The sequence below is a fragment of the Quercus suber genome, unplaced genomic scaffold (assembly GCF_002906115.3).
Source record: "Quercus suber isolate HL8 unplaced genomic scaffold, Cork oak 2.0 scaffold_600, whole genome shotgun sequence".
Taxonomy (NCBI): domain Eukaryota; kingdom Viridiplantae; phylum Streptophyta; class Magnoliopsida; order Fagales; family Fagaceae; genus Quercus; species Quercus suber.
The window spans coordinates 135,745-151,002 of record NW_027070044.1 but is presented as its reverse complement, the minus strand read 5'-3'; the positions used below and the strand labels follow the sequence as shown (position 1 = coordinate 151,002).

General features: G+C 35.8%; 2 protein-coding genes across 3 annotated transcripts; one reads left to right on the top strand and one right to left on the bottom strand.

Moving 5' to 3' along the window:
* The first annotated feature begins 5,450 nt into the window (after window positions 1-5,450).
* Window positions 5,451-9,345, top strand: LOC112011649 (small ribosomal subunit biogenesis GTPase RsgA 1, mitochondrial). Its single transcript, XM_024044013.2, has 5 exons — window positions 5,451-6,373; window positions 7,215-7,436; window positions 7,547-7,741; window positions 7,880-8,073; window positions 8,860-9,345. The coding sequence occupies exons 1-5, from the start codon at window positions 5,513-5,515 to the stop codon at window positions 9,041-9,043; spliced, it is 1,656 nt and encodes a 551-aa protein (XP_023899781.2). The 5' UTR covers window positions 5,451-5,512; the 3' UTR covers window positions 9,044-9,345.
* A 3,102-nt stretch (window positions 9,346-12,447) lies between these two features.
* LOC136063958 (signal peptidase complex subunit 1-like) lies at window positions 12,448-13,583 on the bottom strand. 2 transcript variants are annotated; one of them, XM_065765016.1, is made up of 3 exons: window positions 13,212-13,581; window positions 13,054-13,118; window positions 12,448-12,908 (listed from the first exon to the last, which is right to left on the bottom strand). In XM_065765016.1, exon 3 carries the CDS (start codon window positions 12,906-12,908, stop codon window positions 12,621-12,623), a length of 288 nt encoding a protein of 95 aa, XP_065621088.1. In that variant the 5' UTR covers window positions 13,054-13,118; window positions 13,212-13,581; the 3' UTR covers window positions 12,448-12,620. The 2 variants fall into 2 exon arrangements, with proteins under 2 accessions (XP_065621088.1, XP_065621089.1); XM_065765017.1 differs by lacking the exon at window positions 13,054-13,118 and having other exon boundaries at window positions 13,212-13,583.
* Window positions 13,584-15,258: the final 1,675 nt, after the last annotated feature.

Sequence of the window (15,258 nt, the reverse complement as noted above, 5' to 3'; positions counted from 1 at the left end):
ACATCCACACAATACAAGCGCTTGGGCAGTAAGCTAGTAGCTCAATACAACAAGTCATATAAATTCAAGAAAACTGAGAGGCATTAAAGCCAATCGTAACACTTCTGTTAAACTTGCCAACTACACAACAAGTAATTTTTTCAGTAGCAAATAAGTGAACCACAGCAAGCACAAGCAACAGATAAGAGTATATTGCAATATGTCCATCTATATATATAAATTAATATATACTTAGTAAGCTATAGAAGCAGAGAAGGCAATTAGATTACTGTAAGTTTTTAAGGCAGTAATGTTAGGATATGTGCCCTTTAAATCTTATTGTATGATGCTATATATGTCATTATGTTGTGATTAATAAAGTTGTTTTATTATTATCTAAAATAATAGTAACATGAATATTTAGACATTATCATGTAGTCCATGAGATGCATAGTAAGTGATTTATGTAATTTAATCACAGAAGATATAAATCACAAGTTCTTTGTAAACTCAAAATTTTAGTTCGTAGTCGGTGATGAAATTGTGCATTTCATTTGCGAAGACTATAATATATCAACTAAGATGATTTGTCTTGATCATGAAAGTGGAGATTTTAATTGATATGTTGATATATTTTAAGTATTAAGACATATTGAACTGGACTATTGTGAGATTTATTATTCTACTAATGATTGTCAAATGAATAATAAATCTCACGACTTCTATTTACATCGACTCTTAATCTCGAGAGAATAATGAACCTGATTATGAAGTGTAGGTTGTTTTTATATATCAGGAGTGAGATCTAAAGTCACGATCAAAATTTCAGTAGGTTGGGCAGCCACATTTATTGTTGAAGGAACATATATTCTCGAGATGGAATTCATAATCTCTTAACGGAGATATAAAATATTCCATTGAGATAAGTTTAATGAGTTTGGTTATTTAGAATGTTAGGCCTAATTACTTTAGTAAGAAGTTACTAAACTATATATTTATGAAATTGAATTTCACAAATATATGATGAATAACTTAAAAGATTAAACCGAGTACTCAAGGCTTAAGATGTAGTAATTTTCAAAGTAGCAGTCAATACTCATGACTTTGTATTACTACGAATATTTTAATGAATGGGTTGTATGTATAATAAAGTCTTGGGATATAATTTATTAATAAGGCCTAGAGTGCAATTATATTTATATAGTAGTATTAAATATAATTAATGGTAATTTTGGGCTTGTTAAAAGTTGACAGAAAAGCTTAAAACCCATGGGAGCTAGTGTCTTATTTGTCTCTTTTGGTCTCATTTCAAACCACATACTAAAATCCAATTGGAATGGTCCAAAAGGCTAGTCCAATTAGGTAATCAGTTATATTTAAGGAGAGAAACATACAGAATATAATGAGAGAATGAAATGGTGTGTTGTGAGTGTAAGTCACTCTCTTATTTTCCCTTGAACACATACATATAAACTGATTGAAAGATCACACTTCTTAGACATAAGTGGTGAAGACTAAAATTATTCTCAAGTATTTCTAATTTTTGGTTTTGAATTTCACCGTACCAAGGTACGCTCGTATATTCTTAAATTCTGAAATTTACATAGTACATGTTATCAATTGTGAATGAAGTAGATCCGTTAATTTTTCGCTGCATATGTTTTGTATGTGATACAAATCATGTTTTTCCAACAAGTAAACCATAAAAGACAATAAGCTTGCTAGCTATACAATGTTCCTAACAATATAATTATTTATAATTATGAAATACCACAGGTATTTCCAAAAAATAACTTTTCCAAAGTATTGAATGACAAATACTTTATAGTTAATAAGTCTATAACTTATAGAAAAGAAAACCTATGGACTAAAATTACTTTTATATAAGTATTAAGAGTTGAGTATTGTTAGAAAAGTAATATCCAAAAGAGCTTCCAAAATGTTCCTAAAAGGCTGTCTCCTTTGCAAAATAAATGATTCCTCCTACAATAGACAAAAATAAATAACAAATAATACATTAATACCAAATACAATACTAACTAGAAAGGACAGCAAGTTTATAACAGTAAGGGGCTAAATGCAGTAACATACTAAGTCAATTACCAATCATTAATACTAATTAAGGGCCATTTGCCTCAGCTAGAATGCTTACTTGAGTTGGTACTTGTTGTTGCACTTGATTTTGATTGTTGATTTAAAACTAGAAAATAAAAGGAAATAAATACAATAGATTAAATTTAGTTTGAATACATGAGACATTCAATAAGAATTAATAGACAATAAATTTAAGAATTTAAACATATTACCTAAATCATAAAATTCCTCCTCCAACGCCTCTACCTCATCCCTTGATTGGTGATGAGAAATTAGAATTGTGGCTCAAAGCCAATTTTGTGCACATACAAGGTTTTGAGAGGAGAGAGAACTTTGAAATGGATCAACAATGCGGCATCCGGTGTTAAATGCTGACTCAAATGCAACTATAGAAACTGGTACAGACAGCACATCCTTAGTCACTTTGGAAAACACTTGGTATCTACTAGAATTGTCCTTCCATCACCCCAAAACCTGAAAATTCACATGCTTTCTACCATCACAATTTTCAGCTAGATACTTTTCAACCTTATTACTACAACCTACAGATTGCTCAGCTTCCAAGAAACGCTCATATCTAGAGTGAACCATCACATATGGATCACTAGCATCACCTTCCATTTGTGTCCTCTCACTCCTACTTGGTTCTTGCACATTTGGTGAATGAATAGAAGAGTAAAAATTATACAACTTAATCAAAATATTTTTCACCTTATCAACCATCACTTTCCCTATTGCATTCCCATAAATTTCATAAAAAGAAAACTTCAAAAACCTCAATTTTATCGTGGATCAAGAACCACGGCCACATACAAAAGATGATTAATTTTATCACCTTCCCCCAATACTTTTTAATTTTAATTTGCATGTTTGTGGCATTGTTTTTCAAGAGGGTGTTTCAGGATTTAACTAAATGAGAAATACTCTCCTAAATATCAAAGACCTCATCAGAGAAGGCATTTGAATTAACATACAAAGAACTGGAGAACTTCTTTGTTGCATTGTAAAAAAGTCTTAATAAAGTCACAAATGCCCTACAATTTTGGAAATCACTCGTATAAGGAGATCCTAAACCACCGCTATTTTCCTTGGTCTTGAAGTATGGCAAATAATCATCATCTTCAAAGTCCATTCTACGGAACACTTTCTTAAATTTTCAACAGTTTCTAACATGAGATAGGTTGAGTTCCACCTAATAGGTACATCTAGACAAAGAAGACTCTTGGATTCCATACCTAACCTCTCCATAAAACTCCTAAAAGTTTTATTTCTATTGGGTGAGGACTTCACGTACCTCACAGCTTCATGCACCTTAGCAACAGATGCATTAATCTCTTTCAAACCCTCCCCCACAATGAGATTAAGGATATGGGCACACCATCTTGTATGAAAGAACTCATTTTCTAAAACTGTTCTATTCTAATCTTTTGTACTCTTTGCAAAAATTTAATTGTGGTTAAATTTGAGCTGGCATTATCCACTGTCAAAGTGAATATGCCATCAATACTCCACTTATGCAAATACATCTCAATCTTCCCACCTATAGTCTCCCCCTTGTGATCTTCAACTTGACAAAAATTTATAATATTCTTATGCAACATCCAAGCATCGTCAATAAAGTGATATGTAAGGCACATATAATTCAAATTTTGAATAGAATTCCATGTGTCCGTAGTAAGACACATTCTACAACCCTTTAAGTATTTCGTTAGTTACTCTCTCTCACTATTATAAATGCCAATCACATTTCTAGCCACAGTTTGACGAGATGGAATATCCTTTAGACAGAGCTTAGGTTGCAAGGTAATTACATTTTCTTAAACCCATACCCCTTAACGCACCTAAAAGGCAACTTATCAATTATAATCATTTCAGCAAGTGCCTTTCTAAAAGCCTCAACATCAATTTGACGTGACAATGAATATGATATGTGCAATTAAAAAACTTATAAAAATAAATAAATTTTAGAGTTACCTTTTTGTGATTTGTAGGTGGTCATTAATATTGTGCATGGGCGTTAGTCGACCTAGACTAAGATTGGGCCGGTGTCTAGAGGCTTAGGGCCCAATGGATGGTGTAGAAGAGGCCTAAATAGGTCCACAACATGAATAATCATGTTAAGGAGCGTCTACCCACTTGCACTATCCCTCCCAAGGAGATCTAGTTGGTAGAACTCGACCAAGGAGATATAATGTCTTGGGGAAGTTCACCATCCGGGCACAGGCCTCAATGCATGACACAAGTTACGAAGAAATTGCCATAGTGACAGTGTTAGGAGGGCCTTATCTCCTGATTATATATTTGATATGTCGAATAGTGAACTAGACTTAAATTCCTGTTACGATTCTAAGAGGTAGTGGGAACCATGCAAAGGTGGAGGATTCTCATCATTACTAATCCACTGACTCAAGAGTATAAAGGAGGCAAGATTGGAGAAATTAGGGGTTGGACATTTTTGGGGGGGGTGGGGGGGGAAACAGGACAGAAAGGGAGTTTTAGGGAATTAGGGAAACACAAAATCTCATTCAGTCGATGCATGCACTTCTAGCAACCAAAGACCACATCAAGTAGACTGAAAAATGAGTCTTTATAGGTTATAAACTAGCTCCACCATCGATCCTCTAGCTCTTACCCTTTTGGGATCTCTCATTGTAAGCCATTCCCCTACTTTCACATGCAAATTAGTTGGGGTATCTGTCCTAAGCAAGTGTAGCAAATTTGGTCCTCCAAATGATTGATAACACATTAATTTATAAATAGTAATTAGTAAAAATGTAATGTTAACGAGTATTCTTAGAGTATTTGGTAATATACCATTTTAAGAAAGTTTTGATACTACTTTCTTAAGAAATATAAAAAGATGTCAAAAAAAGTTAATTATTTTTTCTTTACCCATAAAAAAATTATATTTAATATTTGCTAAACTTCTTATTAGGGCATTTCCTAACTTTCCCCCAAGTAAAATTTGCACTATTATATTTCTAGAATCACTCCCAGTCCTTTGCCTGTTACATTGTGCAGTCCGTAATGAAGCTCACCTTAACCGCTTGGGCCTTGTCCTTGAATCGTTTTTTTTTCCTTCCGCAAGTTATCCTTTGTAGTTGATTAGGCCTAGGCATTTTTTGTTTTTGTTTTTTTGGTTGACATAAACTGGTCAGTCTTTTAAAATCATTGGGCCTTTTCCAAACAAGTTCAAAGCAACAGTTGGGTTCCGAAATTACAAAAGAGAGTCTAGACTCTAGAGTCTCTCAAGACACTGCAGGTGAGCGGTAAACTTTCCCTCCAAAAGGTAAACTTTTTTTCCAGTTGCTGCCGTGGCATCCTCATCAATTAATTTTCCATTTCCACTTATAATATAAAATCTATTTCACTTCCTCCGCGCCTTCTAAAGTTCTACTACTTGTTTCACAAAAAAAGTTCTACTACTGCTCTAACAGAAATGGACAAAATACCCAATTCATGGCTCTCTCTCACTGACTCTACTCATTACTCTCTCTCTCTCTCTCTCTCCTATCTAAATTCCAAAGTCCCTCGTATAGAACAGAATCACACTCCGAAAACAAAGACTGTCCATCCAAATTCTGCAACCAAACAACACCATATGCCGATCGCTTCCATTTCACTCATCCGCCACCGCGCCATTACACCGACCGCCACTTCTCTCTTCACTTTCAACCACAACAACCTCCTCTACCGGTTCTCGACTCTCCGATGCTTCACAATCTCAGCCAAACAACAACAACAACAACAAAAGCAAAAACCTAACAACGTCTCGAAGAAGCCACCGCCGAACAAGAATTTCCTTAGAGCCAAACACACCTTCAAAGACTACTCCTCCTTAGCCCCAATCCTCCGTCCCGAACAGCCCCCTCCCCTCTCCCAATCCCAGGCCATCGGCACCGTCGCCGCCGCCCAGGCCAACTTCATGCGCGTCATCGTCCAATCCGGACCTTCTAGAACCGCCGACGTGGCTCCGCCGGAAGGTTCCGGAATCGGAGTGGAGTTGCTGTGCGTGGTGAGGGCGGTGCTGGAGATAAAGATGAGAGTGTTGGTTGGGGACAAGGTGCTGGTTGGGTCCATTGATTGGGTTGACCGGAGGGGCATGATTGAGAATGTGTTTCTGAGGAGGTCGGAGATTTTGGACCCTCCGGTGGCCAATGTGGACCGTTTCTTGGTGCTATTCTCGTTGGAGCAGCCGCGGCTCGAGCCTTTTGCGCTCACTAGGTTTCTTGTTGAGGCTGAGTTCACTGGAATTCCGCTCACGCTCGCATTGAACAAGTCGGAGCTTGTTGATGAAGAGGTTAGGTTTTTAATTAGCTTAGTCTTATAGTTGGTTTTTGTTCATTTCAGGTGTGAAAAATATGACAGTTGCATTGCATTTGAGTTTAGGTTTTAGCTTTGAATCGCGGTTTAGAAGAGAAAATTTTATAAGTAATGCTGTCCTTGATGCTTCACTGAGTTTAGGCTTATAATTGTTCTTGGAGGTTTTAATTTTAATATATATATTTTTAAATGCAAATAGTTTGGCAAAAGTGCTAAATATAGTTTTTCAGTTGAAAACTAGCGAAACCTCGGTTGTATGATGGCAGCGGGGTGGGGTGGGGTGGGGTTGAATCAGGGGTGCCCCATTTCCTTCCCTTCTCATCTTCGGGATGGGAGTAGGGCGGGTTGAAGTTATTTTGACATCCCTAATGAGAGGAAAAGGGGATGGGTAGTCGTGAGAGTGCTAAAAGTGGGAGACTACAAGTGTTTTGGAGATGATGGTATTAAAATATGTACAATATATGCAAATTCAGGGTGGGATGGGGCAAGACAGGGCAGCCCGAGCAAAATTTGTCCCCGCCCGATCATCTCTTAGGGACGGGGGAAAACCTGAGTGAGGTAGGATGGGGCAGTGCAGAGCTAGTAGGGCGGGGAATTTTTGCAATCCCTAATCTGTTGCTTTGGTTGTTGACTTCTCAAGATGTGGTTTCTAAAAGTTCTTTTATGAAGCCACTTCTAGCTCTAGCACTTGTTTTGAATGTGAAAACATATTCAGTGGGCTACATATGTTGCTCTCCTGTTACTAAAAATTGTTCATCGTTCTCTTTTCTTTTCCAGCTATTTGTCTGAATTTTATTAGCCTTTGATGGCGTGTGCAGACACTAGTTGGATGGAAGACTAGGCTACAGAGTTGGGGCTATGAACCAGTGTTTTGCAGTGTTGAATCCAAATCTGGGCTCGATGCTCTTGCATTTATTTTGAAAGATCAGACAACTGTAGTTGTTGGTCCAAGTGGGGTTGGGAAGTCTAGTCTGATTAATACTCTGAGAAGCAGCCACCATGCTTCTGATGCAGAAGAAGGGGATAACTGGTTTGATCCTGTAGGTTTGATATCTTTCTGCTTCATATCTTCATTTTCTTAATACCTTATGTTTGTGCTTGCTCATGATCTTGGTATGTTTTTCACCTTTTGTTGATGTACTTCTTTCAGATTCTGGGCAGCAAGTGGTTTGAGGAACAGCGTATCGGGGAAGTTTCAACTCGAAGTGGCAGAGGGAAGCATACTACTCGTCATGTTTCTTTGCTTCCATTATCAGGAGGGGGTTATCTTGCTGATACTCCTGGATTTAACCAGCCTAGTTTGATGAAAGTAACAAAACAATCCCTTGCCCAAGCTTTCCCTGAGGTCTGTGCTGTTTGTGAGACACTATGTACCTCCTTTGATTTGTTTAAATTAGTTTTCTTCTTCTCTTCTGAATCAAATGCTGAACCTGATCTGACATGTATGTTTCAACTAATGGCTTCTCTTAACTACTCGCTTCAGATCCGGAAGATGCTCATTGACAATGAGCCTACAAAATGTTCATTCAATAATTGTTTGCATCTCGGTGAACCAGGGTGTGTTGTGAAAGGGGATTGGGAAAGATACCCCTACTATTTTCAACTTCTTGATGAGATCAGAATCAGGGAGGAATTCCAGTTGAGGACATTTGGAACCAAAAGAGAGGGTGATGTAAGGTATGTTCAAATTGTACACGGAGTGAGTTTAACGAGCATTTGTCATATTGGTACCTGCTCAACTATTAAGTTTGATATCTATTGTGTAAAAACCTCCTCTGGAGCATAATTTTGTAATGATCATTGTGACAGAAAAATACTGGCCAGAGGCTTCACCATTATGATCATTGGCATTTTATTTGACCATTAATTTGTTCATCACTTTTTCTTTTTTTTGTCAAACAGTTGTATTGTATGGGTCTTCATGTAGTCTTTTGGTTAGTGTTTTTTGATAGGTTGACTTTTTATTAGTTTAATGTACATAGAATATCTATATGGTGTGAAAAACTCAACCCTTGAAAAATTTCTGGGTAATTAAGCCTTCTGAGTTTATTCTCTAATCAGTTTTGTTAAGAAAGGTGCAGGAGCAACCTGATAATGATTAAAGTTTTTGTTAGTCCTAAAAAGTGTAAAAAATTTATTGAATTAATGTGAAGTATCTATAATGGAGTTTCTGCCTATGAGCTATGGCACAACTGGAACTTCCTTTTCCCATAATAATGGGATGGAGGGTGAGATTGTTGGTTCAAGAAGCATTGGGATTCGGGTGTGTGTATAACTTTCTACTACAAAAATAGATAAATAAAACACTAATGGATTTTCTATTATTTCTTTAGTTCTCTCTTGCTATAGTGTTAATTCGTCTTGTACTTGTATTTCTGCTTGGTTGTTACCAGTATGTTCATACTTTTCACAAATTTTACTAGTTTTTTTATAGTTATTCCAAATGAGTCATCTTGTTTGCAGGTTTAAGGTAGGAGAAATGGGTGTTAAGCAAGCGGAACCGCGTTTGGAGCCTAAGAAGCATAGGCGAAAATCTCGTAAGAGCATCAACCAGTCAATACTAGATGGGTTGGATGAGCTTGATGATGACGACAACTTAGATATGGAAAATGATCCGATTCTGAGGGCAATGAAGGAAAATCAGTAGGAAGTTAACTGCCGCTCATCTTATGCTGTAAATAATAAATTTCTTAGCCCTTTTTTTCTTGGTGGTTAAACTGAATTTACCAGTACAGGCTAGTGAGAGACTAATTAGATTTCACTTTCTGATTAGCTGGAGGCAAAATCTTTTTTTGATGGCAGCTTATCAGATTTGACATGTAGAGCTAATCAACTAATGCAATGTTCACCTTTTAATGCTTGATCTTTAATGCAGATCTTGCATCTGTCCAGTTCGTTGTATATGCATCTTTAAAGCCTTCTATATTTTGATGAACCATTCTTGAACAAGTCTTGTTTGCAAAATTTCAGGAGTTCCATGTTATGGTGTCCATGCCTCGATGGATTTTTAACCTTTTGTCTTTTGGGGATAACAATTGCTATAACATTTGGGGGTTGGCATGGGCAAATGCCACTTTTTAACGTCACATGCAATTATTTAACTTGCCCCCCTTTGTTTTGTTTTGTTTTTTTGTTTTTTTCCTTTTTCTGGGTTGGGTGATTGGGAGATTTATTATTGGCTCAAAATACAAAAAAACACATGGGTTTGGGTCAATTGCAAAAACACCTTTCGGGTTTCAATTCTTTCTCAGAACTCTCTCAAGTTTACATATCTGCCAAACTGACACAAATCAGTTGGTGAATCTTCTTAATGTGGTTACGTAACGGTCATGTGAATTTTCTGACCCCTAGGATAACAAAAGTTAGTCCATGTCAATTTGGCAGATATGAATAACTTAAAAGGAAGAATTGAAATCCTAGAGGGTGTTTTTGCATTTTTCATTTTGCCATTTCTTATTTTGTGTAACCATTGTATTTAATGTCAATCTTACACTAAAGTATACCCCCACAAGTGTGGATTACCAAGCATGGGAATTTTGCAGCCTCAGTTGAGGATATACAGTTATATCAAGATTTTTGGACATACTTGCCTTGGATGCGAACAAGGACTTTATTTGGTATGGGTCGATGACTTTCATTCCTGCACACAGTTTTTTCACAGGAGTCGCCGGAATAAAAGAGAACACTATCATCTGCTTGCGGAGTACTGAACACTAGTATAACATACTCCCTTGTGTTTGCATTGTCAAAGTGTATATATATTCTGTTTGTGTTGTGAAAGTTGGTTTTTAGGGATGTTAAGCAACATTCGTGAAGCCAATTTGCTGTGCATATTGGACCTCGTTGGTTTTTAGGGATGTTAAGTTACATTCGTGAAGCCAATTTGCTGTGCATATAGGACCTCAGGATGCGTTAAGTCCTCAAATTGCTTAAGCTTAGCCAATAAAATCTCAAAGATTGTCCGGTTCGAGGCCGGAAATCAAAAACTGTTATCCAAGGCTTGCAGCTGAAGCTCCTGGAATGTTCTGAAGGCTGATATATCAAATATGTCGTTTTAATAATTTCCAATGCTTTCGTAGTTCGTACATCACAACACAAATATATTCACGCTAGTAGCACTAGCGGCTCAACTATATATATATGTATATATAAAATTTTTTTTCCTCCCTTCAAAAGTCCTCACCTCACAAGATACAGATATCTTTTCTTTTTCTTTTTCTTTTTTCCTTGGTAAGCCTTCCATAATGATTCATGGCTTTACACTGCGCACGTATTTTAGTGGTGGCTAAGTGTAATGGTTACCTGCGGCCTTTGGGACTTGTGGAATCAAATGTGGTTAATGGATTGACTAATTCGGGATAAGGAGAATGAGAGGAAGATCTGAATAAGCTTATGACTAGTTTCTTATTGATATTCATCACTTATGCCCAGTATTTATACAAGGTGGTCTAGAAGTTCGTGAAACTAATTTGAATGTAACAACTTCTAACCGTAACTAGTAACTAACTCCCAACCAACTGATTGTAACAAAACTCTTGAAAATGCAAGTTATGTAACACCTCAATTGCATATACAAACAGTTTGAAACACAATTGACAATATACTCGGTTTCATTATACCAGAGCCATTCCTTTGCAAGGTAAGCAAAAAGGTGATGAACCAACAAGCTCAGATTTAGAAAAGAAGAGCAAATTAACTTTGGCAAACAACTAGATGTGTATGTATTTTGTAATTCCCTTGGACCTAATGCCCTTAGGCCCCTTACTTTAGAATCAAATGCAACTGTTTTGACACTCTTTTCCCCCTTGGTTTCCTCCATTCAGATTTAGAAAAGAAGAGCAAATTAACTTTAGAAAACAAGTAGATGTGTATATTTTGTAATTCCCTTGACATAATCACCTTACACAAGAATGGAATGCAACTGTTTTTCCCCTTGGCTTCCTCCATTCAGATTTTAAAAAGAAGAGCAAATTAACTTAAATAATAAAGTAGATGTGTATATTTGTAATTCCCTTGACCTAATGACCTTAAACTAGAATCAAATGCAACTGTTTTGACACTATTTTTTCCCCTTGGCTTCCTCCATGCCCTGAGAACCAACCCCCGGAGGGGAAGGAACGGAAGGATAAATGTTTTCATAAAATGAGTAAACAGTTTTAATATGATAGCACATTCCATGCTTGCCTTTAAAACACTGTGCCCACCCTAGGTAGGTCCTGCTGCAATTAGACGAAGGCTATTACTCCTGGAACAGAAGGTCCAATCATTTCCATTTTTATAACTGTTGATTGGCTAGAGACAGAATGATCTGTCTTAATTGTCAGCACGAAAACATGTTCCACGCCCATTACATACCAAGCAGAGAGAAGTATGACAAGAAAAATGACATTGTCAACCCAGAGGAGTTTATGACAAACCCACCAACAAGCACACAACAAAATTTCTCCAAAGCTAGGTGTTCACATGGCTACTACCAGTATCATTAATCTACAGACTATCTATCATTCTTCTACAGCACAAAGGGCAAGAACTAGCCACATGGGCATGGCATCTAGATTTAGAAGCTCAATAGCCATCAGATGGTTCTCAACATACAAACTTGTGACACAATTAAACATCTGCAGTTATATGCATGTTAAGATAGCAAAAACCTAACCACTAGATAAGAGAACAAACCACAGCAATAATCCAATTCGTGGTGTTACATAAATCCAACACAAATTAATCCAGCAATAATCCAATTCGTGGTGTTTCATAAATCCAGCAATAATCCACTAAACTTTGAACTTTGAACTGAGTAGAGCGATATAATATCTTATAACATAAATCCAACACAAATTAATTCAATAATACCATCCATCTGTCATCATATTTCAACTACAATGGCGATCAAATCTTCAACGGAAACTCGATCATACGCATCGCTGTTCACATAGATATATCATCACATTGAGCAAATTTTTAATTTTTTCTCAGAAATTTGAATAAGAGGAGGGCAAAATAAAAAAGAGAAATAGTAGTAAATCAGTAAACATAAAAGACTAGCAAAGCTGATCAAAACCAAGAAAAGAAAATTCTTCTACCCATTGTCTCAAGGTCCAAAATTCAAGGCAATCAAGTACACTGTATTATCCATATCAGGAAGGAAAAATAATGGTCACAAAAACATCGATTTTCAACCCCTAGCAAATTTGCTTATACTAAGATAGATCAGTCGAACTGACCTACTTCTTAGCGGGTTTCTTCTTCGAACTCACGGCCTGGGCCTGCTGCTGTTGCGGCTTGGGATGCTTCTCGGCCTCGCTGGGGTCCAACCACTTGAGCGGGTGACGATTGAAGAAAGGCCAATTGGGGACTGTCACCAATGTGGTGAGAACCACACCGCCAGCGTATATTAGCATCATCATCTGGAAAGATCCCAATACATAGCCAGTCCCGAAAGAAACAGCAGCGAATGCCAATAGCAAAATCTGCATCAGCTGCTCCGCTAGCTTTTGCCCTTGCCAATCCATCTCAAAAACACAATCCACAAACAAGTTCGGTTTTTCAAATTTATGGAAACTTAACCCTAGATCATCAATCCAAATCGATGAAACACCTAAAACTAAATAAATTTTTTAAGATAATGAATTGAAATTTGAAACCCTAGGTACGTACCTGTTTGGTTACCGAGAAAAGAGAGGGAAAATAAAGTTGAAGCCTTTATGTTAAAAATGGCTCCACTTTAGTCGATCAATAGTGGAAAACGTCAAATTGAGTTAAATTTTCATTTCTACGGAACCAATTGGCAAAGGATATGTAAAGAAAGATCTAACCTTTAAGTTTATTTTCCCTTGATTTCAAATGAACCAAACAGAAGCTTAAATTACTCAGAAATGGTGGGAATTTATAAGTTTGGTATTAGGAACAAGATTCACAAGACAAGGCCCTAATCTTTTTGCAATCCCAAGAAAGAGAGAGAGAGAGAGAAAGAAAGAGATGTACTTGAGTGAGAATGTGAAGAATACAATTGTGTGAATGAGGAAGAGAATGGAGTATATTACAGTTTCGGAAACTACTTTTATAGTGTAATATTTGGGGATTTGGTAACCTCAAGCTCAAGATTTATCATCAATAAAAAACGAGTTGAAACGCTTTTCTTTCTTTCTAGTCGAGTTTTTAAAACAACAAGTCAACAACAATCAAAGGGTCGGAAGGAATAAGCATTTCCTGTTTTCATATGCCTAAAAATAAATAAAATTGGGTCAAGTTATTATTGTTTTTTTTTTTTGGGGGAGAATAGGGGGAGATCAAGTTGAGCTAAAATTGAATATTTCAAATAAGTATTGAATTAAATCTAAGTACTACTTATAATATATAATTGAAACATAATCAAACATTATAACTACCCAATTGTCATGATAATTCATAAGGTTGCAATCACTAAAAGTACTGAAAATATAACATTATAAATTGATTTACATGACATAAGTTGTAACTATTCAAAAAATTATTAAAAACCAAAATACCCCTTACTTTGTTATTGATAATCTAGTTTTGTGTAAATAAATTAATAATATGTCTCTTTTATTATTTTAAATGTAAAATTTAGATACCTAAAGTATGAAATCCAACCTTTACCCACCCTTAATGGATTTTAAACCACTCCCCCCACCCCCCCCCAAAAAAAATACAGCTGCTCATTTACGGGTGGGGGACGAAGGGAACGTACATTTGAGGCTTTCTATAGCAAGTATGACTGCAATAATGAAAAGGCCAGTTATTCGTGTAAGTGGAATATTGGAAAATGGAGTGCCGAACGTTTCTCTTGGGAGAAGAATTCGTGGTTATCCTATCGCTATCATTAGGAATTATGAATAACCTACGTGACCATTTTATAGATAAAGGCCTAGTAATAAGAATATCGCTTTGTCAAGACTAATTAAAAACTGAAACGTAGTTTCCCATTAAGTCAACTAATAAAATCTCTGATGGTTAAATAAGAGATTTGAAGTTCAATTTTCACTTACACCAAGAACTGACTGGTGTCTTAGTTTGGTGATAAAGAGGTATCATCAGGAATAAACGTCATAGGTTGAAACTATCTCAAAATTAATAATCAAAATAATGTTTCTAAAAAAAGAAAGAAAAAAACTGAAATAAAGTCAATATTTATTATCAAAAAATAAAGTCAATATTTTCCTTTCACAAACTTGAGACTTGTTATAGCATTTCCCGTTATTATTATTATTTTTTTGGCTCCTGTTTTTTCTTATCTAAATATTTGTGCATTGTGTCTGGGATTTGGGTCAGGTGTTGCACCCATGCAATTACCCATATCCTTCACAATTTTTTTTTGCCATTTTTACACTTTAATTTTCACTTTATTTATTTATTTTTATTTTAATGGTTTAGATTTAAAGTTTTTTTTTTCAACTTTAAATCTCAGCCCATCACAACTATTGCATCAGGTGCAATACCTGATCTCAATCCTTGTGTTTAATTATATTAATATAAAATTATTAATATACTAGCTCATAACTTGTTCAATTATATAAAATTTTTAATAGAATTTATTTCATAAACTAATATTCTTAGAGCATTTGTTAACTTTCCCTTTATTTATATGACAAACTTGCAAATTTCTTTGCAACCTCTTAAAAATTTAGATTCATAGTTTGAAATAACATCTATGATCTCAAGACAAACTGCAAAATTGGAATAGTTTTATCTCTTACTACATATGAACTTGTGTCAACTCCTAAAAATCTTATAAGCCTAATGCCATCAATTAGTTTTAAACATCTCTTTAGCATCTTCTTCAATCTCATAATTTCTTTCTTCGGTAAATATACTTGTACATAAAACCATGAAGTGTTTAAT

What these genes read in the sequence shown, in the direction of transcription:
- LOC112011649 (XM_024044013.2), top strand. Translation starts at nt 5,513, where the DNA reads ATGGACAAAATACCCAATTCATGGCTCTCTCTCACTGACTCTACTCAT. An exon ending in CGGAGCTTGTTGATGAAGAG is followed by an intron (nt 6,374 to 7,214) that starts GTTAGGTTTTTA and finishes TGGCGTGTGCAG; the next exon opens with ACACTAGTTGGATGGAAGAC. An exon ending in TTGCCCAAGCTTTCCCTGAG is followed by an intron (nt 7,742 to 7,879) that starts GTCTGTGCTGTT and finishes TACTCGCTTCAG; the next exon opens with ATCCGGAAGATGCTCATTGA.
- LOC136063958 (XM_065765017.1), bottom strand. Translation starts at nt 12,908, where the DNA reads ATGGATTGGCAAGGGCAAAAGCTAGCGGAGCAGCTGATGCAGATTTTG.